The sequence below is a fragment of the Callithrix jacchus genome, chromosome 14, assembly GCF_049354715.1.
Source record: "Callithrix jacchus isolate 240 chromosome 14, calJac240_pri, whole genome shotgun sequence".
NCBI lineage: Eukaryota > Metazoa > Chordata > Mammalia > Primates > Cebidae > Callithrix > Callithrix jacchus.
This window is the reverse complement of record NC_133515.1, coordinates 8,632,888-8,657,900: the sequence shown is the minus strand read 5'-3', so window position 1 is coordinate 8,657,900 and position 25,013 is coordinate 8,632,888. Positions and strand designations below refer to the sequence as shown.

The following is a 25,013-nucleotide window of genomic DNA, read 5'->3' as shown; positions in this document are numbered from 1 at the left end:
TGTAACATGAACTTCTATTTATGTTATATTTAAATATATCCATTTTCATTTATTTGTATAAACTCATTTTAAAATAAAAGTTATACCATTACCCTGCTGCATGCATGTTGATGTAGGTTTGCCTTTTTACTGGCTAGATATAAGATAGCTATATTTATGTTTTCTAAAGCTTGTTGAATCAAATTCTGTGATTTAAATAATAGGCACAGGAAGAAATTGCCCGACTTCGACGAGAAATGATGAAAAGCTGTAAGAGTCCTAAATCAACAACAGCACATGCTATTCTTCGGCGAGTGGAGACTGAAAGAGATGTAGCCTTCACTGATTTACGAAGAATGACCACAGAACGAGATAGTCTAAAGGAAAGGCTAAAGGTTGGAAAGAATTTTATTTATGTGAACATATGCAAAACACAAATGCAGGGATATTGAATTCACTTTATTTTGGCTTTTTAAACAGATTGCTCAAGATACAGCAGTGCATGAGAAGGCTCACCTGGAACAAAGGATAGAGGAGCTGGAGTGTACAATTCATAATGTAAAAAAAAAAAAAAAAAACTCTTCTGGCTATAAACACTCAATGGCTTTCCCCTTTCCCCTTTTTCTGTGTTCAGAGAAGTATTTTTATTTTTCTAAGATAGTGTTTATAGTCCTAAAATACTTAAGGTATTTTATGGTGTAAATTGTCACTTTTTTACTTGCTTATTTCCTTCTAAAAATGTGAGTAAATTTTTTTTTGTTATTAGGTTGCAAAGTATGTACTTAAAAAAATCATTAGGCATTAATTTTCAGGGATCTTAGCAACCTTCTCATCTCCATATTTTGTTAAAGATTATATTGCCAGATGTAAAGAAAATGGGTTTTTCTACCTAAAGAGTGGATAAGGTAGAGAAAATTATGATGAAGTAAAAATTATAAGTAAAATATATTTAAACTGAGTTTAAATGTGAAACATCACATTTTCCCTAAATATTTGATATGCTATGAATATGTATTGATGATATTGTCACTATATAAACATAATTAAGGGAATTTAACTTTCTATTACCAAATAGAATACACTTATAAATTAACCATTTATTCTATTTATAATGAATAAAAAGCACTAGACAAGGACTGGACGTGGTGGCTCACGCCTGTAATCCCAGCACTTAGGGAAAGCTGGGACAGGTGGATCACCTATGGTCAAGAGTTTGAAACCAGCCTGACTAATATGGTGATATCCTGTCTTTACTAAAAATATGAAAATTAGCCAGGCATAGTGGCGTGTGCCTGTAGTCCCAGCTACTTGGGAGGCTGAGACAGAATTGCTTGAACTTGGGAGGTGGAGGTTGCAGTGGGCCAAGATTGTGCCGCTGCACTCTAGCCTGGGCGAGAGAGCAAGACTCCATTTCAAAAAAAAAAAATCCTAGAGAAGAGAAAATATTTTTTATTTTTATAATCCTATATGATATGTACAATTATCTAATCCTACATAATTTATTGATGTTGAGCAAAAAAATCCTTTCGCAAATAGGATATGTATACTATAGTCAAATTGAACCAGATTGAAAAATATAGACTGATATATTGTGATAAGCTTTATAGAAAAGCTTTGCAGTGGCTTCTTCTTGGTCCTGCTTCATAACACCTTATCCATAAAATCTTCTACAGCAGTCAGGTCTAACCTGATCATCTCATCACGTCAATCTTGCCATAAACCAATTTGTACAGAGGGAGTATGTCCCTTTAGGAAGATTACTAAGGCGTTTTTAGTGATGTCAGTAACCTTGTCATTCTACTTGTATAGCTTGATGATGAACGTATGGAGCAAATGTCAAATATGAGTTTGATGAGGGAAACCATAAGCACTGTGGAAAAAGAAATGAAATCACTAGCAAGAAAGGCAATGGATACTGAAAGTGAACTTGGCAGACAAAAAGCAGAGAATAACTCTTTGAGGTAAACTAAATTACCTTTAAACAACCAACAGTTTATTATAACTATAGCTCTGCTTCTTATAGTGTATTTTATAATGAAAATGATATGTTAAGTTCAGTTTCTGAGAGGATTATTGAAAAGCAGTTGTAGGAACCTCAACATGCAGTGAACAATTTTCCTGAGTTCAGTCACAGACTGGCAATGCTACACTTAACTAGGAATCACACTTTTAGTAATCTTACCTTACATGTGCAAAAAAACTTCAACTTTTAACTGAAATAGCTTTTACAAAGCTCTTCTGGGTATGGAATATACTTGACTTTGATTTACCTTTATAACTTCAAATTCTATTCTGGGATATGAACAGTATAAGAAAACACAAAGCACAGGTTTGGCAGTTGCTTAGAAAAAGGGTGATTTTGAATATAATGAAAGACCATAACAGAGAAATAGGAGCATGTGGTGGAACATCTGGTAATTGAATGCTTAGTACTATACTTAGCCTTTCCTATGTACTTACTTGGTAGCCGAAGATATCAGTTGAAGCAACCTACAGCAGTAAGCTTGGGAGAATGAGTTTTTGAAGACCTCTGTTAGTGGTTTTACTTTTAGTATCTGTTGATGTGAGAAACAGAGGTTCTACAGATTCAGTAAGGTTGAATTTCATTACATCTATGAACATGGAAAAATAATAATAGCTTAATACCTGGGTGATAGGTTGATCTGTGCAGCAAACCACCATGGCACATGTTTACCCATGTAACAAACCTGCAGATCCTACACTTGTACCCTGGAACTTAAAGGAAAAACAAAAATGGTAGTTCACATTTATATTAATGCTGAGAGTATGGGTATGAACCACCGGGCCTGGCCTCTCTTAACAAATTTTTAAGTGTATAATCTGGTATTGTTAAGTGTAAGAACAGTGTTGTAAAGCAGATCTCTGGAGTTTTTTATATTACATAACTGAACCTCTGTATCCTTTGAACAGCATTCCCTATTTCCCCCTCCATTCTGCCTCTGGCATCTACCATTTTACTTTCTGTTTCTGAATTTAACTATTTAGAGACATAAGTGGAGTACTGAGTAGTATTTGTCCTTCTCTGGTTGTGTTATTTCACTTAGCATAATGCCAATGTTGGTCCATGTTGTAGCATATGACAGAATTTCTTCCTTTCTTGAGGATGAATAATATTTCATTGTATTTGTATAACATTTTCTTTATATCTTCATGTGTTTATAGACATTTGTTTCCATCTCGTGGCAATTATGAATAATGCTACAGTGAACATGGGAGTGCAGATCTCTCTTTGGATAAATACCCAGCAGTGGGATTGCTGGATCATGTGATAATTCCGTTTTTAATTTTTTTTAAAGTTTTTTATTTAGCTTTTCAAGATAGAATTGATGAATAATAATTATATGTATTCAAGATGTACAACATTATATTTTGATATATGTATATATAGTGAAATGATTACCACAAGCAAGCTAATTGTTACATCCATCACTTTATAGTTACTTTTTTTGTGTGATAATATTTAAAATAAAATCTACTCTCAGAAAATTTCAAGTGTACAGTACATTATTATTAACTGTACATCAGGTCTCTAGAATTTATTTCTCTTATAACTGCAAGTTTGTGTTCTTTTGCCAACCTTTCCCCATTTTCCCTACCATCCTGACATGTAGCAACCACCCTTCGACTATGTTTCTGTGAGTTTGACTTGTTAGATTCCACATATAAGTGGATATCATGCAGTATTTGTCTTTCCATGTCTGGCTTATTTCACTTCCTCCAAGTTCATCCATGTGTCACAGATGGCAATATTTCCCCTATTTTATGACTAATAATATTCAGTTGTGTATATGCCACAATTTATTTATTCATTTATCCATTGATAGTTATAGGTTGCTTCCATATCTTGCCTGCTGTGAATAATGCTACAATGAACATGGGAGTGCAGATATCTCTTTGAGATAGTGATTTTATTTCTTTTGCATATATACCCAGAAGTGGGGTTGCTAGATCATATGGCAGTTCTAGTTTTAATTTTTTGAGGAACTTCCTTACCATTCTCCATAATGACCGCACCTAAAATTTACATTCCTACCAACAGTGCATAAAGGTTTCCTTTTTGCCACATCCTTGTTAATATTTGTTCTCTTTTGTCTTTTTGATAATAGCTATCCTTAAAGGTATGTGGTGATATCTCTTTGTGGTTTTGATTTTCATTTCCCTGGTGTTTAGTGATGTTGAACATCTTTTGATATACCTGTTAGCAGTTTGAATGTCTTCCTTGGAAAAATATCTATTCAGGTCCTTTGTGCATTTTTTAATCAGGTAATTTGTATTCATACTAAATTGTATGAATTCTTCATATATTTTTTGTATTAACCTCTTATCAGAAATCCATTTTGTAAATATTTTCTTCCATTTGTGGGCCATCTTTTCATTTGCTGTTTCCATTGCAATACAGAAACCTTTTAGTTTAATGTAGGCCTCCTCCTTGTTTATTTTTGCTTTTGTTGCTTATGCTTTTGGTATCATATACAAAAAAAAATATTGCCAAGATCAGTGTCATGGAGCTTTCCTTCTATTTTGTTTTTGGTGTTTTATAGTTTTAGGTCTTACATTTAATTTGTTAATCCATTTTGGATGGACTTTTGTGTGTATGGTTAAGGATCTAATTATTATTTCTTCTTCTTTCTTCTTTTTCCTTCCTCCTTCCTCCCTCCTTCTTCCTCCCTCCTCCTCCTCCTCCTTCTTCTTTCTTCTTTCTTCTTCTTCCAGCTTTTCCAGCTGCATTTGTCCTAAAATTCAAAAGATACCACATACCAAGTGTTGGTAAGACTATGTAACTATTGAAACACTAATGCAGTGCCGGTGCAAAACTATGCTGTTTTGATTATTTTAGCTTTGTTAATAAAATTTGAAATCAGGAAGTGTGATGTCTGTAGCCTTGTTCTTTCTGCCCAAGATTGTGTTTACTATACGGGATATTTTGTGGTTCCATATGAATTAATGCTTTTTTCTGTTTCTGTGAAAAATTCCATTGGAATTTTAATGGAAATTGCACTGAATTTTTAGATTGCTTTGGGTAGTTTGTACATTTTAACAATACTGATTTGTCTGATTAAAGATTGGAATGCCTTTCTATTTATTTGTGTCTTCAGTTTCTTTCATCAATAGTTTATATAGTTTTCAGTGTCCAGATCTTTTACCTTTTAGGTTAAATTCCTAGGTATTTTGTTTTTTTTTTTTTTGATTCTGTTATAAATGGGATTTTTTCTTAATTTCTTTCTCATATAGTTTGCTGTTATTATATAGAAATGTGACTGATTTCTGTATGCTGATTTTGTATTTTGAATCTTTACTGAATTTGTTTCTTAGTTGTATAATCTTTTGGTGCTGCCTTTAGAGTTGTCTATGTATAAGAGCATATCACCTGCCAGCAGAGACAATTTTACTTCTTTTTTTTTTTAGGACACATTTTATTTCTTTTTCTTGCCTAAGTGCTCTTGCTAGGACTTCCAGTACTATATTGAATAAAAGTAATTAGAGTGGACATCCTTGTCTTGTTCCTGATCTTAGAGGAAAAGATTTTAGCTTTTCACTATTGTGTTACCTGTGGGCTTGTGACACATGGCGTTTATTTTTGCTCTGATTTTTGTTATTTCCTTCTACTAACTTTAGGTTTAGTTTCTCCTTCTTTACTAGTTCCTTGGAGTGCAAAGTTAGGTGACTTGAAGTCTTTTTCCTTTTTTAATATAGATGTTTATTAGTATAAACTGCCCTCTTAGGGCTGCTTTTGCTACATCTCATAAATTTACTGTGTTGTGTTTCCATTTCTGTTAGTATAAAGATATTTTTTTAATTTTCTTTTTGATTTCTACTTTGACCCATTGAGTTTTCCAGATCATGTTATTTAATTCCCACACATTTGTTAATATCTAGTTTTTCTCATGTTACTGATTTCTAGTTTCATACCATTATGGTCAGAAATGATGCCTGATATGATCTCAGTATTCTTAAATTTGTTAAGACTTGTTTTGTGGTCTAGCTGTGATCCATCCAGGAGAATGTTCTGTATGTGCTTGATTTGAATGTGTATTCTGCTGCTGTTGGATGGGTATTCTGTATATGTTTATTAGGTCTATGCGGTATAGTTCAAATACAGTGCTTCTTATTGATTTTCTGCCTAAATCTATCCATTGTTAAAAATGGGGTATTGAAGTTTCCTGTTTTTTATAGATGTCTATCTCTCCTTTCATATCTATTAATATTTGCTTTATATTACTTAGGTGCTCCAGTGTTGGATGTGTGTTTACAATTATTATATTCTCTTGATGAATTGACTCCTTTATCATTATGTAATGATTTTTGTCTTATTTTACAGTTTTTAATTTAAAGTTTGTTTTGTTGGATATAGATATACCTAGCCTGCTCTCTTTTGGTTTCCATTTGCATGTAATGCCTTTTCTCATCCCTTCACTTTCAGTCTGTGTGACCTTACAGGTGAAGTGGGTCTCTTGTAGGCAGCATATTTTTGGGTCTTGTTTTTCTCCATTCAGTCACTTTATGTATTTTGATTGGAGAATTTACACCATGGTAATTATTGACAGATAAGAACTTACTATTGCCATTTGTTAATTGTTTCCTGGCTGTTTTGTAGATAACCTTTTTTCCTTTTCTTTCTCTCTTGCTACCTTCCTTTATGATGTTATGATTTTCTATAGTGGTAGGTTTTGATTCCTTTATCTTTTGTATATCTACTATAGGTGTTTACTTTATGGTTACCATGAGGGCTTCGTACAATATCTGATACTTAGAAAAGTCTATTTTAAGCTGGTAACAACTTTACTTCAATTACATAACACTACACTTTTATTCCCCTTCCACTTTTAATGTTTTTGTGGGGGTTTTTTGAGACAGGGTCTCACTTTCTCAACCAGGCTGGAGTGCACTGGTGTGAATACAGTACTGTATTCAGTGCTCCTGGGTTTGACCTCCTGGGCTTAAGTGATCCTCTTGCCTCAGCCTCCCAAGTAGCTATAACCAGAGGTGTACACCACCATGCTTGGCTAATTTAAAAACTTTTTTTTTTTTGCAGAGATGGGGTCTCATTATGTAGCCCAGGCTGATCTCAAACTTCTGGCCACAGGGGATCCTCCCACTTCAGCCTATGAAAGTGCTGGGATTACAGACATGAGCCACTGTGCCAAGCCTTTTTATATTTTTTTGAAAATTTCCTTTTTATTTTTTGATGCCAGAAATTCCATGTTTTTATATTGTGTATTCATCAACAAATTATTGTAGCTCTATATCTATATCTATATATGCACACACACACATATGCACACACACACACACACACACACACACTAGTTTGGTATTTTACCCTTTTTACTCAAGCTATAAGTGATTTGTACCACCATTACAGTATTAGAGTATTCTGAATTTATCTATATATTTATTTTTACCACTGAGTTTTAGATATGTTTTCACGTTATTAGCATTTAGTTTCAGTTCAAAGAATTCTCTTTAACATTTCTCATAAGTCTCATTTAGTGTGATGAACTATTTCAGAGTTTGCTTATCTGGGGAAAGTCTTTATTTCTCCCTTATTTTTGAAGGACAGCTTTGCTGGGTAAAGTATTCTTGGCTGACACTGCTTTTCCTTTTTCTTTCAGCAACTTGAATGTATCATTTCACTGTCTGCTGACATGGAATATATCTCTTGAGAAATTTGATGATACCATTATGGTGTTTCCCTTATATATGAGGAAACTCTTTTCTGTTGCAGTTGTAAAGATTCTCTCTTTGATTATTGACAGTTTAATTATAATGCATCTTAGAGAAGTCTTCTTTGGGTTGAACCTGATTACAGACCTTTGAGCTTCATATACCTCAATGTTCATATGTTTCTCCAGATATGGAAAGTTTTCAGCCTTTACAGTAGTTCCCCCTGATATGTGGGGAATATATTCCAAAGCCCCAATGGATGCCTGAACTTGCAAATAGTAACAAACCCTATATATGCTGTAGTTTTCCCCTTATGTGCATGCCTGTGATAAAGTTTGGGGTGTGACAGCAAAACTAGCTTGAATTTCTTTTTCTGTCTTCACAGTTTCATGGACAGAAGATTCATTCTTACTATAGATCTTGGCAACCTCAGCATGTGATTTATTTTCTTTCCTTATTAAGTCAAAAAAGTTTCACTTTACACTCTGCTTTTCACATAAAGGAAACACTTTACTGCCACTCTTTGGCATCTCCCAGTTGCCAACATCACTACTCTTGTGCTTTGGAGCAATTTTTAAGTAAAATAAGGGGTAATTGAACACAAGCATTGTGATACCATGACAATTGATCTGATAACCAAGATGGCTACTAAATGATTAATGAGCAGGTAGTGTATATAATGTATATTAGACAAAGAGATGATTCATATATGTCTTAGGTGAGACAGAGTGGAAGGAACAAATTTTTATTATATTACTCAGAATGGTGTATAGTTTAAAACTTGTGAATTGTTTATTTCTGGAATTTCTCATTTAATACTTTTGGACTGTGGTTGACTGCAGGTAACTCAAACTGTAGAAAGCAAAACTGCCATTAAGGGGAGACTGCTGTATTTCTTTTGCTCCTTTCTTTCTTCTTCTTTTTCTTTAACAACTCTCCCAAGACTTTAACAACTCTCTCCAAGGAAGAATTTGAATCCCTGAATAGACCAATAACAAGGGCTGAAGTTGAGGCAGCAATTAATAGCCTACCAACTAAAAAAAGCCCAAGTGCAGACAGGTTTACAGCCTATTTCTATGAGATGTACAAAGAGGAGCTGGTACCATTCCTTCTGAAACTATTCCAAACAATACAAAAAGAGGGAATCCTCCCAAACTCATGAGACCAACATCATCCTGATACCAAAACCGAGCAGACACTCAACTAAAAAAGAAAACTTCAGGCCAATGGCCATGATTAACATCGATGCAAAAATCTTCAATAAAATACTGGCAAACAGAATGCAACAGCAAATCAAAAAGCTTATTCATCATGATCAAGTAGGCTTCTTCCTGGGAATGCAAGGCTGGTTCAACATATGCAAGTAAATTAAAGTAATCCATCACATAAACAGAACCAAAGACAAAACCACGTGATTATCTCAATAGATGCGGAGAAGGCCTTTGACAAAATTCAACAGCCCTTTATGCTAAAAACCCTCAATAAACTAGGTATTGATGGTATGCATCACAAAATAATAAAAGCTATTTACGACAAACTCACAGCCAGTATCAAACTGAGTGGGCAAAAACTGGAAGTGTTCCCTTTGACATGTGGCGCAAGACAAGGATGCCCTCTCTCACTACTCCTGTTCAATATAGTATTGGAACCTCTAGCCAGAGCAGTCAGGCAAAAAAAAGAAATAAAGTGTATTCAATTAGGAAAAGAGGAAGTCAAATTGTCTCTATTTGCAGATGACATGATTGTATATTTAGAAGACCCCATCATCTCAGCCCAAAATCTCCTGAAACTGATAAGCAACTTCAGCAAAGCCTCGGCACAAAATCAATGTGCAGAAATCACAAGCATTTCTATACACCAGTAACAAACAGCCAAATCAAAAGTGAACTCCCAATCACAATTGCTACAAAGACCTAGGAATTCCAGTATCAAAGGATGTAAAGGACCTCTTCAAGGAGAACTACAAACCACTTATTTAAGGAAATAGGAGAGGACACAAACAGATGGAAGAACATTCCATGGTTATGGTTAGGAAGAATCAACATCATGAAAATGGCCATAGTGCCCAAAGTAATTTATAGATTCAGCGCTATCCCCATCAAGTTACCAATGACCTTCTTCACAGAACTGGAAAAAACCACTTCAAACTTCATATGGAACCAAAAGAGAGCCCACATAGCCATAACAATCCTAAGCAAAAGGAACAAAGTCATGCTGCTTGACTTCAGACTATACTACAAGGCTACAGTAATCAAAACAGCATGGTACTGGTACCAAAACAGAGACATAGACCAATGGAACAGAATAGAGGCCTCAGAAGCAACACCACACATCTACAAACATCCAATCTTTGACAAACCTGAGAAAACCAAGCAGTGGGGAAAGGATTCCCTATTTAATAAATGGTGTTGGGAAAACTGGCTAGCAATGTGCAGAAAGCTGAAACTGGACCACTTTCTGGCTCCTTACACTAAAATTAACTCCAGATAGATTAAAGATCTAAAAATAAGACCTAACACCATAAAAACCCTAGGAGAAAACCTAGGCAAAACCATTCAGCACATAGGCATAGGCAAGGACTTCATGGCTAAAACACCAAAAGCATTGGCAACAAAAGCCAAAGTAGACAAGTGGGATCTAATTAATCTCTAGAGCTTCTGTACAGCAAAAGAAACAATCATTAGAGTGAACCAACAACCAACAGAATGGGAAAAAATTTTTGCAATCTACCCATCTGACAAAGGGCTAATATCCAGAATCTACAAAGAACTAAGACATTTACAAGAAAAAAAAAAAACCATTCAAAAGTGGATGAAGGATGTGAACAGACACTTTACAAAAGAAGACATCCATGAGGCCAAAAAATGTATGAAAAAATGCTCATCCATCACTGGTCATTAGAGAAATGCAAGTCAAAGTGACATTAAGATACCATCTCACACCAGTTGGAGACAACAGATGCTGGAGAGGATGTGGAGAAATAGGAACACTTTTACACTGTTGGTGGGAGTGCAAATTAGTTCAACCATTGTGGAAGACAGTGTGGCAATTCCTCAAGGATCTAGAAATAGAAATACCATTTGACCCAGCAATCCCATTACTGGGTATATACCCAAAGAATTATAAATTGTTCTATTATAAAGACATGCACATGTATGTTCATTGTGGAACTGTTTACAATAGCAAAGACCTTGAACCAACCCAAATGTCCATCAGTGATAGACTGGATAAAGAAAATGTGGCACATACACACCACAGAATACTATGCAGCCATAAAAAAGGATGAGTTTATGTCCTTCATAGGGACATGGATGAATCTGGAAGCTATCATTTTCAGCAAACTGACACAAGAACAGAAAACCAAACACCGAATGTTATCACTCATAGATGGGTATTGAACAATTAGAACACGTGGACACAGGGAGGGGAGCATCACACACTTTGGTCAGTTGGTGGTGGGGCTAGGGGAGGGTGGAGAGGGTTAACTAGGGGAGAAATACCAGATATAGGTGATGGGGGGGATGAAGGCAGCAAACCACCTTGCCATGTATGTACCCATGCAACAATCCTGCATGATCTGCACATGTACCCTAGAACCTAAAGTACAATTAAAAAAAAAATTAATTGGCATTGAGTTGAATCAATAGATGAATTTTGAAATAATTTATATTTATGTTATTTGAGTCTTCTGGGCCATAAACATTGTATATCTCCCAATATATTTATATATTTTTAAGTTTCTCTTAATGTTTCCTATTTTTGTGTGTGAAGAGAGGTCTTACATTTATTTTGTTAAATTCATAGGTATTCAATATTTTGAGATGATTTTAATTGTTTTTAAAATTTGTGGCTGGTATATTGATTTTTATATTTTAGTGTGGCATCCAACAGTCTTGCTAACTTTTCATTAATGTTAATAACCCATTTTTTTCATTTGTTTACATAGAATCATGTTATCTGCAAGTATTATTTTTTCAGCCTCTGTAATTCTTACACATTTTATTTTTCTTGCCTTGTTATATTGTGAATTCTAATTATTAAATATATTTTGTGGGTTTTTTTGATAACTATGTAATGTTAGATTCAACAACATTTTCTTCTATTTTTATTTTGCCTAGGTATTAAAAAATCATACATGAATGTTGAAATTGATCTGATAATTTTTATTCATGTATTGAAATGGTCACATTCTTTTTCTCCTTTATTTTGTTAAAATGTGGACTTACACTGGTAATACTAAACCAACCTTACAGAGTAGAATAAATACAGATTTGTCATGCTATATTATGCTTGTTACTTATTATTGGTCTACATTAACTAATATTTTTGCTTTGTATATTTATATCTATTTTTTATAATTGACATTGCATAATTTATGGCTTTTTAAAATCAGATTTTTATAGCAAGGTAATGTAAACCCACACTATAATCCTCTTTTTAATTGATTTTGTCTTCTGTCATTTTGTGGAACACTTTATATAAGATTGGAGTTGTAGAAGTTACCAATAAAGTCATTTAGATCTCATCTTTTCAGGGAAGGTTTTATTTCATTTGTTTAATTTAAAAAATTAGACTTTTCTTCTTATGCCAGTAAGTATGTAAGCATTTATTATTTTGTCTGAATTTAAAAAGATGTTTGTGTTATTTATAATATCCTAGAAACATTTTAATGTACATAGAGTCTGTGTTTATTGCCTGTTTTTCTTCTCTGGAGTTAGTGGTTATCATTAGTTTTTTCCAAAGACCAACATTTTGCTTTGGTTATGATCATCTCTATTTTTTAAAAATTATTTCATTAACTTTTATTTTATTCTTTTCTTTCTTCTATTTTCTTTAGATGTCTTTTTTTCCTGAATTTTCTTCAGTTGAATGCATACATTTTTACTTTTTCCACATTTTTTTTTTCTAATAGAAACCTGTAAAGCCGTAAATTATCCTCAAAATACTTCTTCAGGTATATTCTAAAGATTTTAATATTTACTATTTTATGTATAAAAGTTTTTCTATTGGTTATTTTGATCTATTGGTTATTTATTATGATTTTAAATGTTTAAAACTATAATCAATTTCTAATTATCTTTTTGTGACTGTTATTTTGCTTATTTACATTGTTTTGGAGAACATAATGTTATATTTCATTTTTCTGACATTTGGTGATCTTTATTATATGTTCAGTTTCTGGCAATGATCTGTGCATTTTTGAGAAATTATGAAGTCATTGGGAGCAGTGTTTTTTGTTTATTATATTTGTAACTATGTTATTCAAATATTCTGTATTCATACTGTGTTTTATATCTATTACTGATCTGTATTAAAGTTTTCTGCTATGATTGTAGATTTTTTTGTAGAACTGTCAACTTTTTCATTATATATTTTGATAGTATGTTATTAGGTGCATATAAATTTAGAATTTTTCTATTACTAAGTGACTTTCTTTATCTCTACTCATGTTTTCTTACCTCTTTTGTGTGATATTAACATAGCTATACCAGTTTCTTTTGGTATTCATTTTCATGAGCTTCAAGTAAGGTAAAATCCTTCTCCCATGGCCTGGACCTTCAGGTTCCCCAGTGAAGGTGTGTGTTTGGGAGTGCATGATCCTCCTTTCCCACTTTCACACTTTGGGCACTCAAAGTATTTGGGCTGTCTCTCGGGTCCTGCAGGAGCAATCCCCTTTCTTCAAAGGGTCTGTGGATTCTCTTGGCTTCCCTGGTATGTTCCTGCAGTAGTTCTCGGAGCAAAAGTTCACAGTGTTTATCTCCACACACTGCTCTGTTTGTCTGAGTGGGAGCTTTAAATTAGTCCTGCCTCCTATCCACCATTTTCCTACCCCCAATCTTTTTTTTTTAATTGTAAAGTAGTAGTCCATAGTATAGATAAACAACCTGTTTTTATTAATATTTTGTTGATAGATATTTGGATTAGTTACCCACTTTTAGCTGTAATTAATGAGTAAGACTGCTGTAAAATTTTTGCATATGCCTTTTTATGGACATATGCTTTTATTCTCTTGAATAAATAAGAGTAGAATTGTTGGGTTACACGGTAAGCATGTGTTTAATTTCATAAGGAATGATCAGTTTTCCACTGTGATTGTGTGATTTTACAGTCCCAGTAACAATTTATAATGTAGCCCTTAAAATCAGGCCTCTGAGAGAGAATTGAGTTGTAATTTGCTAAGATACCTTCGTATATAGTAGTCCCCTCTTATCAATGGGGATATGTTCCAAGATCCACAGTGGATGCCTGAAACTGCAGATATTAATAGTACTGAACCCTATATGTACTACGTCTTTTTTCCTAAATATATATACCTATGATAATGTTTAATTTATAAACTAGGTGCAGTAGGAGATTAACAACAATAACTAATAATAAAATAGGGCAATTATAACCACATATTGTGAGCGTTATATGAATGTGGTCTCTTCTTTTCAGTTGACTGTTATGGGTAACTGAAACCACAGAAAGAGAAAACACAGATAACACAGATAAGACAGGTACACTGAATTATCATCTCTTCTAGATTCACAGGAATCTAGAATTGTACTAGCTTTGGGCTATGCTTGAGAGAATTGAGAAAATAGTCACTGAATTAATTTTATCTAGTTTTTTCCCTAAAGAACCCCACTTGAGAAAGGTTGTATAAGAGTTTAAATTGTTCCACCCATGTCCTTGGCAACATTTAGTGTTTTCAGTCTCTGATTTTAGCCATTTTGCTGGATGTGAGGAGGTATCATTGTGTGGTTTTAATCTGTATTTTCTTGATTCCTAATGATGTTGAGTGCTTTTTGTGTGTGCTGTTTGTAGATACAGAGTCTTGCTATGTTGCCCAGGGTGGTCTTGAACATCTAGCCTCAGTTTTGGTAGGTTTTATAAGATTTCCTATGTAGATTATTATGTCATCTGTGAACAAAGAGTTTCGCTTCTTTTCTAATCTTTATGCCTTGTGTTTCTTTTTATTTCCTTATTTACTTGATAGAACCTCTGGTACAGTGCTGAACAGCAGAATGACAACAGTCATCCTTGTTTTGTTCCTGATTTTAGAAGGAAAGCAATTCAGCCTTTTGTCTTTGTAATGTTAGCTATAGGCTTTTCGTAGATGCCTATTATGAGATTGGAAAAGGTGTCTTCTATTTGTAATTTGCTGAGTGTTCTTTGTCAAAGTGTAATTTGTCAAATGTTTATACTGCATCTGTTAATGTGATCCTAATTTTTTTCTTTTCCAGTCTGTTAATATGATGAGTTATTGATTAATTTTCAAACCAACCTGGCATTCCTGGGTAAACACCACGTGGTCATAGTAGATTCTGATTTTGTTGGATTTGATTACTAGGATTGGTTAAAACTTTTAGCATATATGTTCATGCTTTCTCCAAAAGCATTGTAATTTTACATTATGGTTAGGTTTCATGTATGATGTCATGTAGTGGTCAGAGTTCTTTTTTTTTTTTGTCTACACAACAAAATATTTATTTTGTTTTTTTTGTTGTTGTTCAGCTTATTTTACTTTTCAACTTTTAAGTTCAGGGGTACATGTATAGGTTTGTTATGTAGGTGAAACCCTGTCATGGGTGTTTGTTGTACAGAATATTTTGTTACTCCGGGCAATGCAGTTGTTTTAGCATTAATTGTTTCCTTTCCCCATTGGATTATTTTGATGTATTTATTGAAAAATGACCATATATCTGTGGTCTATTTCTGTTCTTTGTATTCTGCTTTATTAGTCTAATGTGTTGATATTTACACTAATGTCATACCATCTTGAATACTGTATTAAGTCTCAAAGTCAGCTTGGTAAGTCCTCTAAATTTATTTCATGTTTTTATTTCTATTTATTTAATGTCTCATTTTCTTCTGAAATTTCTTCAATTTGATTGTCAGTGTGCTAATTCATTTATCAAGTGTATCCATTGTACTATTTACACCATTTTTTTAACTTCATCTACATTTCTCAAGACTGTTATTTGTGCCTTTTTCCTTGTCTTTTTTCATATTGTTAATATCTAGCACTGTCTTTTAGTTTTAAGAATTGTTTTCTAGAACCTCCAGAAAAAAATACTACTTTTTAAAAATTTTTTATTTGAGACGGATCGCACTGTTGCCCAAGCTGGAGTATAGTGGCACAATCACAGCTCACTGCAGCTTTGACCTCCCAGGTACAAGTGATTCTCTTGCCTCAGCCTCCAAAGCAGCTGGGACCACAGATATGTGCCACTTTGCCAGGCTAATTTTTAACAAATTTTTTGTAGAGACAGAGTCTCCCTATGTTGCCCAGGCTGGTCTTGATCTCCCAGCCTCAAATTGGCCTCTCCCAGACCACATTGGCCTCCCAAAGTGCTGGGATTACAGGCATGAGCCACCATGCCTGGCTTCTCCTTTATTTTTGTGTTTTTTTTGGGGGGGGGGCTAATTTTTTGGATACATTTATTCTAATATACCTGCTTCTGCTTGATTTTGTAATCAGTGTGTTTTGTTTTGTTTTGTTTTTTAATGACTGGCCTTCTCAAATGTCTTATGATTTTGGCCCTGGAACACATTTTTCCATGAAGGTATAAGTTATCATGTAAAGTGATGCTTTTGGGTGAAGAACAATGTCAGCCTCTTTGAGTTCATGGTATTGGGGGGATGGGAGAGACTCTGATGTCACAAAACCACTATCACTTTCTGCCTCATATATAGCTGCTTTGTCAATTTTTCACTCTTTGCTCCCCTGAGTGAAGAGCACCAGGAGGCTCTATTAGTCTATTCTTGTGTTGCTATAAAGAAATACCTGAGTGTGGATAATTTTAAAAGAAAAGAGATTTATTTTAGCTCACAGTTCTGCAGGCTGTACAGGAAGTGTGGTGCTGGCATTTGCTTTTGGTGAGGGCCTGAGGCAGCTTGCCATCTTGGTGGAAGGCAAAGAGGGAGCCAGTGCATCACATGACAAGGGCGGAGCAAGAGAAAAGGGGACGTTCCAGACTTCTTTGAACAACCAGATCTCATGTGAACTAACTAGCAAAAACTCACTGATCACCAAGGGGAGAGTGTTAAACCCTTCATGAAAGACCTGCCCCCATGATCCAATCATCTCCTCGCAGGCCCCTCTTCCAACACTGGGAATCATATTTCAACATGAGATTTGGAGAGGACAAATATCCAAACCATATCATTCCTTAGCAACCTTGGTTGCTTATTGGAATCAAATGAGGAGCTTTAAAAAAAAATAGTGATGTTGATTCTCATTCCCAGACATTTAATTGTTGTAATTTTGCAGCCTAGATCTAGTACTTTTTTTTGGTTTCACTGTTTGAAAATAATTTCGTAATTTGTAGGAGGTTGCAAAAATATACAGAGAAGTTGATGTATACCCTCCACTCACTTTCCCACAGTGATTACATTTTATATAACTGTAGTACAAGATCAAAGCCAGAAAATTGTCATTGGTACAATGTGTGTGCATAGCTCTGCATAGTTCTGTCATTTTATCACAATGTAGTTTCATGTAACAACCACCACATTCAAGACACAAAAAGTCTATTAGCACAAGAATATCCCTCATGCTTCTCGTTTATAGTCACATCTCTTCCCCCATCACAATCCCTAAATCGACACTAATCTGTTTTCCAACTCTGCAAGTTTGTAATTTCAAGAATGTTCTAGAAATAGAATCATACAGATATGATTTTCGAGATTGGCTTGAAAACTCAGAATAATGCCATTGAGATCCAGCCAAGTATGAAATTTTGCTACTTTTTAATGTTGAGTAACATTTTATAGTATGAATGTACTATAATTTGTTCAGCTATTAACCTGGTGATGGACATTTTGATTGCTTCCAGGTTTTGGCTGTTGAAAATAAGGTAGACCATATGCATTTAATATAATTATTGGTAGGGCTTAATCCTCCATGTTATTTTTTGGGGTGTTTTTTGTTTATTTCTTTCCTCTGATACTCATGTCTCTATTTTTGTTTTCCTGCCTTTTCATAAATTACTTGACATTTTTTAGAATCCCATTTTTTATATCTATAGTATTTTTGTAGTATTTTGAGTATCTATAGATTTTTCAGTGGTTGTTCTGTGAATTGCACTTAACCACGATCCTCTGGTGTCACATTTTATTACTTTGAATAAAGTATAGATCTTGCCTCCTTTTAAGTCCTTTTATCCTCCCCCATTTATAATTGTCTTAATAGATACAGATTAAAACTTCTTTAGTCTGGGATTTCATCTTTTATTAGCTATTATTTTGTTGAATATTTTCTTTACTCTTCCCTACTGGGATTTTGATTAGGTAAATATTGGACCTTCTTATACTGTCTTTTATGTCTGTTAGCCTCTGTTTTGTATTTTTTCATTGTTTTATCTGTGCTCTCATATAAGACCTCTACTTTTTTTCCTACAGTTTACCAGTTATCTCTTTGGCAGTGTCTATTCTGTGTTCTTAACTTGTCCACTGAGTTTTGTAATTTTTAAATTTTTGATATTAGTTTAATTTTGTGAAGTTCTATTTGATTCTTTTCCAAATTTATTGGTTATTTTTTCTTTACATATACGATTATTTTATGTCTTTGTATTTAAACACATGTATTTATTTTTTAAATCAATTTTTTTTATTATACTTTAAATTCTGGGGGTACATGTGCAGAATGTAAAGGTTTGTTACTTAGGTATACACGTGCCATGGTGGCTTACTATACCCATCAACCCATCATCTACATTAGATATTTCTCCTAATGCTATCTCTCCCCTAGTCCCCCCACCTGCCAATAGGCCCCAGTGTCTGATGTTCCCCTCCCTGTGTGTATGTGTTCTCATTGTTCTACTCCCACTTATGAGTGAGAACATGCACTGTTTGGTTTTCTGTTCTTGTGTTAGTTTGATGAGAATGATGGTTTCCAGCTTCATCCATGTCCCTGCAAAGGACATGAACTCATCCTTTTTTATGGCTACATAGTATTCCATGGTGTATAATGTGCCACATTTTCTTTATCCAGTCTGTCATTGATGGGCATTTGGGTTGGTTCCAGGTCTTTGTTATTGGGTACAGTGCTGCAATAAACATATGTGTGCATGTGTCTTTATAGTAGGATGATTTATACTCCTTTGGGTATATACCCAGTAATGGGATTGCTGGGTCACATGGTATTTCTATTTCTAGATCCTTGAGGAATCACCACACTCTCTTCCACAATGGTTGAATATACACTCCCACCAACAGTGTAAAAGTGTTCCTATTTCTCCACATCCTCTCCAGCATCTGTTGTTTCCTGACTTATTAATGATCGCCATTCTAACTGGCATGAGATGGTATCTCAGTGCGGTTTTGCTTTGCATTTTTTTTTTTTTTTGAGTCTCATTCTGTCACCCAGGCTGGAATGCAATGGTACAATCTTGACTCACCACGACTTCTGCCTCCCAGGTTGAAGTGATTCTCCTGCCTCAGCCTCCTGAGTAGGTGGGATAATAGACATGTACCACCACACCCAGCTAATTTTTATATTTTTACTAGAGACAGGGTTTCACCATGTTGATCAGGCTGGTCTCAAACTCCTGACCTTAGGTGATCTGCCGGTCTTGGCCTCCCAAAGTTCTACCATGGTGGGATGAGCCACTATGCCCAGCCTGATTTGCTTTTCTCTAATGACCAGTGATGATGAGTTTTTTTTCTTCATGTTTGTTGGCTGCATTAATGTCTTCTTTTGAGAAGTATGTATTCATAGCCTTTGCCCTCTTTTTGATGGGGTTGTTTGTTTTTTTTTCTTGTAAATTAGTTTGCGTTCTTTGTAGATTCTGGATGTTAGCCCTTTGTCAATGGATAGATTGAGAAAATTTTCTTCCATTCTCTAGCTTGCCTGTTCACTCTGATGATAGTTTCTTTTGCTGTAAACACATGTATTTTTAAGTTTCTATTTGATAGTGCTGTAGTCTGAAGTTCTTAGGGATCTCATTTAGTTTGTGTGTCTCTTGGCTCCCACTAAGGTTGGATTGTTTCTTAATGTGTTTTTAAATTTTGTATTATGAGATCATTTTCTGTAGGCTTTTGTCTGGAGTTTAGTTCTCTGCTTGGGTTGACAGCATGCCTCTAGAGTTTTGTCAGGAGTTCCTGATTATATGAATCAGGAATCACATTTTATTTTGATGTCTTAGATTGAGATTAAGACTCTCTGTTGCTATTATTTTCCTGAGCGTATCAACAATTGACAAGGTGTTTTTCTCTAGTCTGATCTTCTCACTAATTGTATATCTCTCCATATTTACTTGGGACACCTTAGTTCTATTCTTCATGCTGTAGACATCTCTATGGCTTCATCTTATTGTCTGAATTAAAACATAAGACCTTAGACTATTGAGACAGACAAACCCCAGCCATAGCTAATATAACAGTTCCTAAAATGATTGCTCTGATTTGGCCTTAGGGAACTTAGGGAAGGTACTATTGACAAAATATAACCTAATAGTAGCTTATATTGGAGTGATGGATTGAAGATCCCTTCTTTTCCTTTATTTTTTAAACTTCCTGTTTTTTTAATGAAAATATTAAAACTGTATTAAAATATTAAGAGGAAATAAGTATACTAGTGTCCTTAAAAGTTTTTAGATTTAAACACACTACAAGATGACAAAACAAAAATTTCAGAATTCGTTTTATTATATTTGTAGACTGTTATATGAAAACACAGAAAAAGATCTTTCTGATACTCAACGACACCTTGCTAAGAAGAAATATGAGCTACAGCTTACTCAGGAGAAAATTATGTGCTTGGATGAAAAAATTGGTGAGTTTTTTTTTTCTCCTGATATTTCTTTTATTTTTTCTTAAGTCTGGTAGCAAATATATGTTTTCTTCTCTTTAGTATAATATGGATAAACTTGGAAACAAACCCTTAACTAAGTTTATGAATAAAAAAGAATAGAAAAATGGATTTTTCTTTGACAGCAAAAATTTTTTAGACTTAGCACCCGTAAGTACTTAGTGATAAGTTAAAATTTGTCAGTGAAGTAATAGCTAAACTAAGCAGCAACAGTTTGTCAACATATGATGATAACTTTTAAATTTGAAACATTTTGTGTACTATTGTAGCTTGTCCATAGCTGCTATAATGAAATATAGTACCTATTACTTTTGGTGGAAAGTATACATATGTTTGGCTATGTCTACTGTATTACTGGGGTTTATAGAGAAAGTTACTTTTTTAAAGTCTCCTCTTTATGTTTCTTATTTGTGATTAGTATGACAATATGGTCATAACTTAATCTTATAAGGTATGATTTTGGTCAGGGCTATAAAAGAACCTATTTTAAAGCAGAGGAAATATTGTTAACACTTGCTATTATATAGTTCAAGAATGTTTGGTATAAACAACTAGGTAGGTATTTATCAAACCAGGAAATATTAAAACAGAAATATAAAAGCTAATATTGAAGGAGAACTCTCATTTGGATATTTTTAAGTCCAAATAAAGATCTAAGGTAAGTAGTTGAATATTTAAGTTTGTGTCTCAGAAGAGAAAGATACATATTTGGGACAAATCAGCATATAAATGATATTTAAAACCATGAAATTACCTAGGGAAATGTAGAGAATGAGGAGAAGAGGATCCAGGACTGAGTAAGAAGAAGCCAAAGAAGTAGGAAGAAGACCCAGAAGTTAGTGTTATTTTGGAAGGCCAGAAAGCAAAGTGTTTTTTAAAGGGAGGGTATGATCAATTGTCAGACACTTGTGAGAAGTGAAATAAATGAGGCTAAAAAAATTATTGATTGGATTTGGCACATTGGAAGGTTTTGTAACACCAAAAAAAGTTTGAATGAAGTGTTGGTTGTGGAACATAGAGTGGGTTGGGACATAAATGGGAAGTGAAGTGCAGACAGAAAATAAGTCTCAAGTTTGGCTATTTAAGGGTAGCAAGAAAATAGGGCAATAGTTTGAGGGGGCTGTTAGCTTGAATTTTTTTTAACCTAGGAGATACTAGAGCTGTTTTAGAGATGTATTGATTGTTTGATTGCCAGTGGGAGTGAACTCAGATATCAGGATACACAAAACGTGGGTTGCCTTAAAGGCAATACTGCCTGCAAGAAGAGACATGGTGTATTCTCCAGTGCTATATAGATCATGGCCTTGGCATATGAAAATATGGTATTACCTCCCTTAGCACTGCTCCGGGATGGCCCTCACAAGTATTAACCTAATAGGGATTAACCAACAAGTCTAGTCTAACAGAGCTTTCCTTGTAGAGCTCTAGATCAGTGGTTCTCAAACTGTTATCTGTGTCAGAATCACCTTGAGAGCTAATAAAGATCATTGGAGCCAGCCTCCTTGAAGTATGCGAGGACCAGAGCTTTTGTGTCTCTATCAGTTTCTGTAGGTAAATCTAATACCTTAGACCCCCTACTCTAGATGTTTCTCTAGGTAAATCTAATACCGAACCCCTATCCTCTATCAGTTTCTGTAGGTAAATATAGTACCTTAGAACCTCTACTCTAGATGAGTGGTTCTCACTCCTCATTATACATTAGAATCACTGGGGAAAGAAGAGCTTTTAAAACATAAATTGTTGTGCCCACCCCTAGAATTTCTGATTCAGTAGGTCTGGAGTGGAGGTCTAAGAATGTATGTTTCCCAGGTGACGCTGATAGTGCTGGTTGAGAAACCACAATTTGAAAACTATTCTTCTATACTAATTATTCAGGCCTTCAACATTGAGATTGACTTGCAAGAGTTCTCACAAATTGTATCATACTTCCTGGGATGATTTTTTTCCTAGGAGTTTTTATAACACTACTTTAGAAATTTCAGAATATTAGAAGACATTTGATTTTAAAGATGACTTAATTCAATATTTTATTAAGATATGTTACTTACCAACTTCAGGCTAGAGGGAGGGGAGGGGAAACTAGAGAGAAGAAATGCCACAGATTGTTTCACTATTCCACTTATTTCACCCGCTCTTCCCCTACCATACGTATACATCTACTTTGAGAGCAATGTAGAGGTTCCCTTTACTATTCTGATTCAGTGGTAATGTGCTTTTGTGTTTATGCATCATTTAGAGTGATGTGATTCATTGTAGTTTTTAATTTAAAAATTTTTAAATTTGGGATATAGTACTCATTTTTAGTAATTAAATATAATATATATTAGAAGTAAGGAGACCTTACTTCAAAAAGTATGATAATCTGCTTGAAATAGAAAAAAGATTTTATTTTGATTAAAATAACCCTTTTATGACTACATATTTAGATAATTTTACAAGGCAAAATATTGCGCAGCGAGAAGAAATCAGCATTCTTGGTGCAACACTCAATGATCTGGCTAAAGAAAAGGAATGCCTGCAAGCATGTTTGGATAAAAAATCTGAGAATATTGCATCCCTTGGAGAGAGTTTGGCAATGAAAGTATGTTCTGAGAACTGTGGTTTATAAGAAATGTTTAAATAAAATGTTAAATATTAAACTATGGTTTAAAAGAACTAGAATCTGAATAAAATATTCAGATTTTCTCAAATTCTTTTCTAGAGAGTTGGAAGTTCAAAATCTGACTTTGAAATATTTTAAGATAGCCTAAGGATGTATGTGTACAAATCCCATAGCTAATACTTTAAATTGATTTTTCTGTTATGAATTAACTGATAAAAACTCATTTAAATATCAAAATATAAAGCATGATAATAAAGTAGTGAGACTAATTTCTTCTTAAAAGCATATTTTCAGGTTGTTAACCTTGGGAGACAATATGTCTGTTTCATTAAAACTGCCTTTTTGTAATTGCGTTTAGAACTAGGAGTACGTTTTTACATCATCCTCAGGCTTTGAGAATAGATTATGTAGGGCTGGTGAATAAAGCTAGATGATAACCTCCATCCCACATTTTTTTTTGTTTTTGAAAAAAGATGTTGCCAACAAGGTAGAGAGATATTGATATTATATTCTAGCTTATAAATTGATTCTGAAAGCATTTCCTAAGCTGTTTTCACAAATATCTTAAGCAAAAGCAGCATCATTGGAATAAGGGCCTTTCCTGCTCTAAGGTAACTGATTTGTTAATTTATGTCTCCACCCATCCATTCATTCTTTAAACAAACATTTGTTGACATGTACCAGGTGTTATGTTAGAAGTTGAGGTTGAAGCTGGGCGTGGTGGCTCATGCCTTTAATCCCAGCACTTTGGGAAGCGGGAGGATCACTTTAGTTCAGGAGTTCAAGACCAGTCTGAGCAATATGGTGAAACCCTGTCTCTACGAAAAATACAAAAATTAACTGAACATGGTGGCACATGCCTGTAGTCCCAGCTACTTGGGAGGCTGAGGCAGGAATATTGTTTGAGCCTGGGAGGTGGAGGTTGCAGTGAGCTGAGATTGCGCCATCCTACTCCAGCCTGCATGACAGAGCAAGACTTTGTCTCAAAAAAAAAAGGGGGTGGGGGGTGAATGATCTGCCTTCTCAAAGCCTGTAGTGTAATAAGGAGAGAAATAAAGATACTATTATGATAGAATGTATTAAGTTGGAGTTTGGCAAAAACACACCTGATTCACCCTGGGAATTGGGTTAAGGGAGGAGGAAGGTCTGGAAAACCTTCCTGGACTACCCTGAAAAATGACTAGTTAGTAGTCAGGAGAATATTTAGGGGAAGAAGACAGTGAGAAAGGGTGATCCAGACAGGTTGAACAGCTTAAGTGAGAGTCCAGTGGCTTTCATGAGAGAATTTCATAAGACTTCCTGATAGTTTAGTATGACCAGAGAACAGGTTGTAGAGAGATGTAGGAGGGCAAAGAAAAGATGGGATAGGCAGACAGTCCTTTCTCTGCTGTGATGCTCGTTGCATACTCTGTGTGCGTGTGTGTGTGTGTGTGTGTGTGTGTGTGTGTATTCTATATCTACATATATGAATAACATATAGATATATGAAGAAATGGGATAGATAAGCAAAAAATCATGAAAGCACATGTGATGTTGAATGTGAGCTCTATCATTATGGATATAGAGGGTCACTGAAATAATGATGATGAAATGTTACAATTAGGTCTTTATAACAAACATTCTGGCATTTGTAAATTCATGTAAAAGATGGATTATAGAGAAAGTAGAATAGTGACAGGGACACTAGTTAAGAGAACAGTGTTGAGGCCTATATTAGGATAGTAGGAGTATCAATGAGAGAAATAGATCTATTAAGGAAGTAAAATTGACAAGGTGTTGTTTCTTGCTTAAGAATCACATGGATAGTTCCTATGTATGGAGGAAGAAACAGAAACTAGAACAGGCTTAGAAAGGAAAGTTATTTGCTGGGCGCCATGGCTCACGCCTGTAATCTCAGCAATTTGGGAGGCCAAGGTGAGTGGATCATGAGGTCAAGAGATCAAGACC

At 34.5% G+C, this 25,013-nt stretch overlaps 1 protein-coding gene across 25 annotated transcripts in view; it reads left to right on the top strand.

The window, feature by feature from the left end:
* TSGA10 (testis specific 10) overlaps positions 1–25,013 on the top strand; it is a 184,204-nt gene that overhangs the window by 58,920 nt on the left and 100,271 nt on the right. For all 25 annotated transcript variants that reach the window (XM_078348759.1, XM_078348758.1, XM_078348755.1 and 22 more), the window contains 5 exons: positions 204–374; positions 460–537; positions 1,789–1,940; positions 20,313–20,428; positions 22,891–23,045. In XM_078348759.1, coding sequence (XP_078204885.1) covers positions 204–374; positions 460–537; positions 1,789–1,940; positions 20,313–20,428; positions 22,891–23,045 — 672 coding nt within the window. The remainder of the gene's footprint in view (positions 1–203; positions 375–459; positions 538–1,788; positions 1,941–20,312; positions 20,429–22,890; positions 23,046–25,013) is intronic.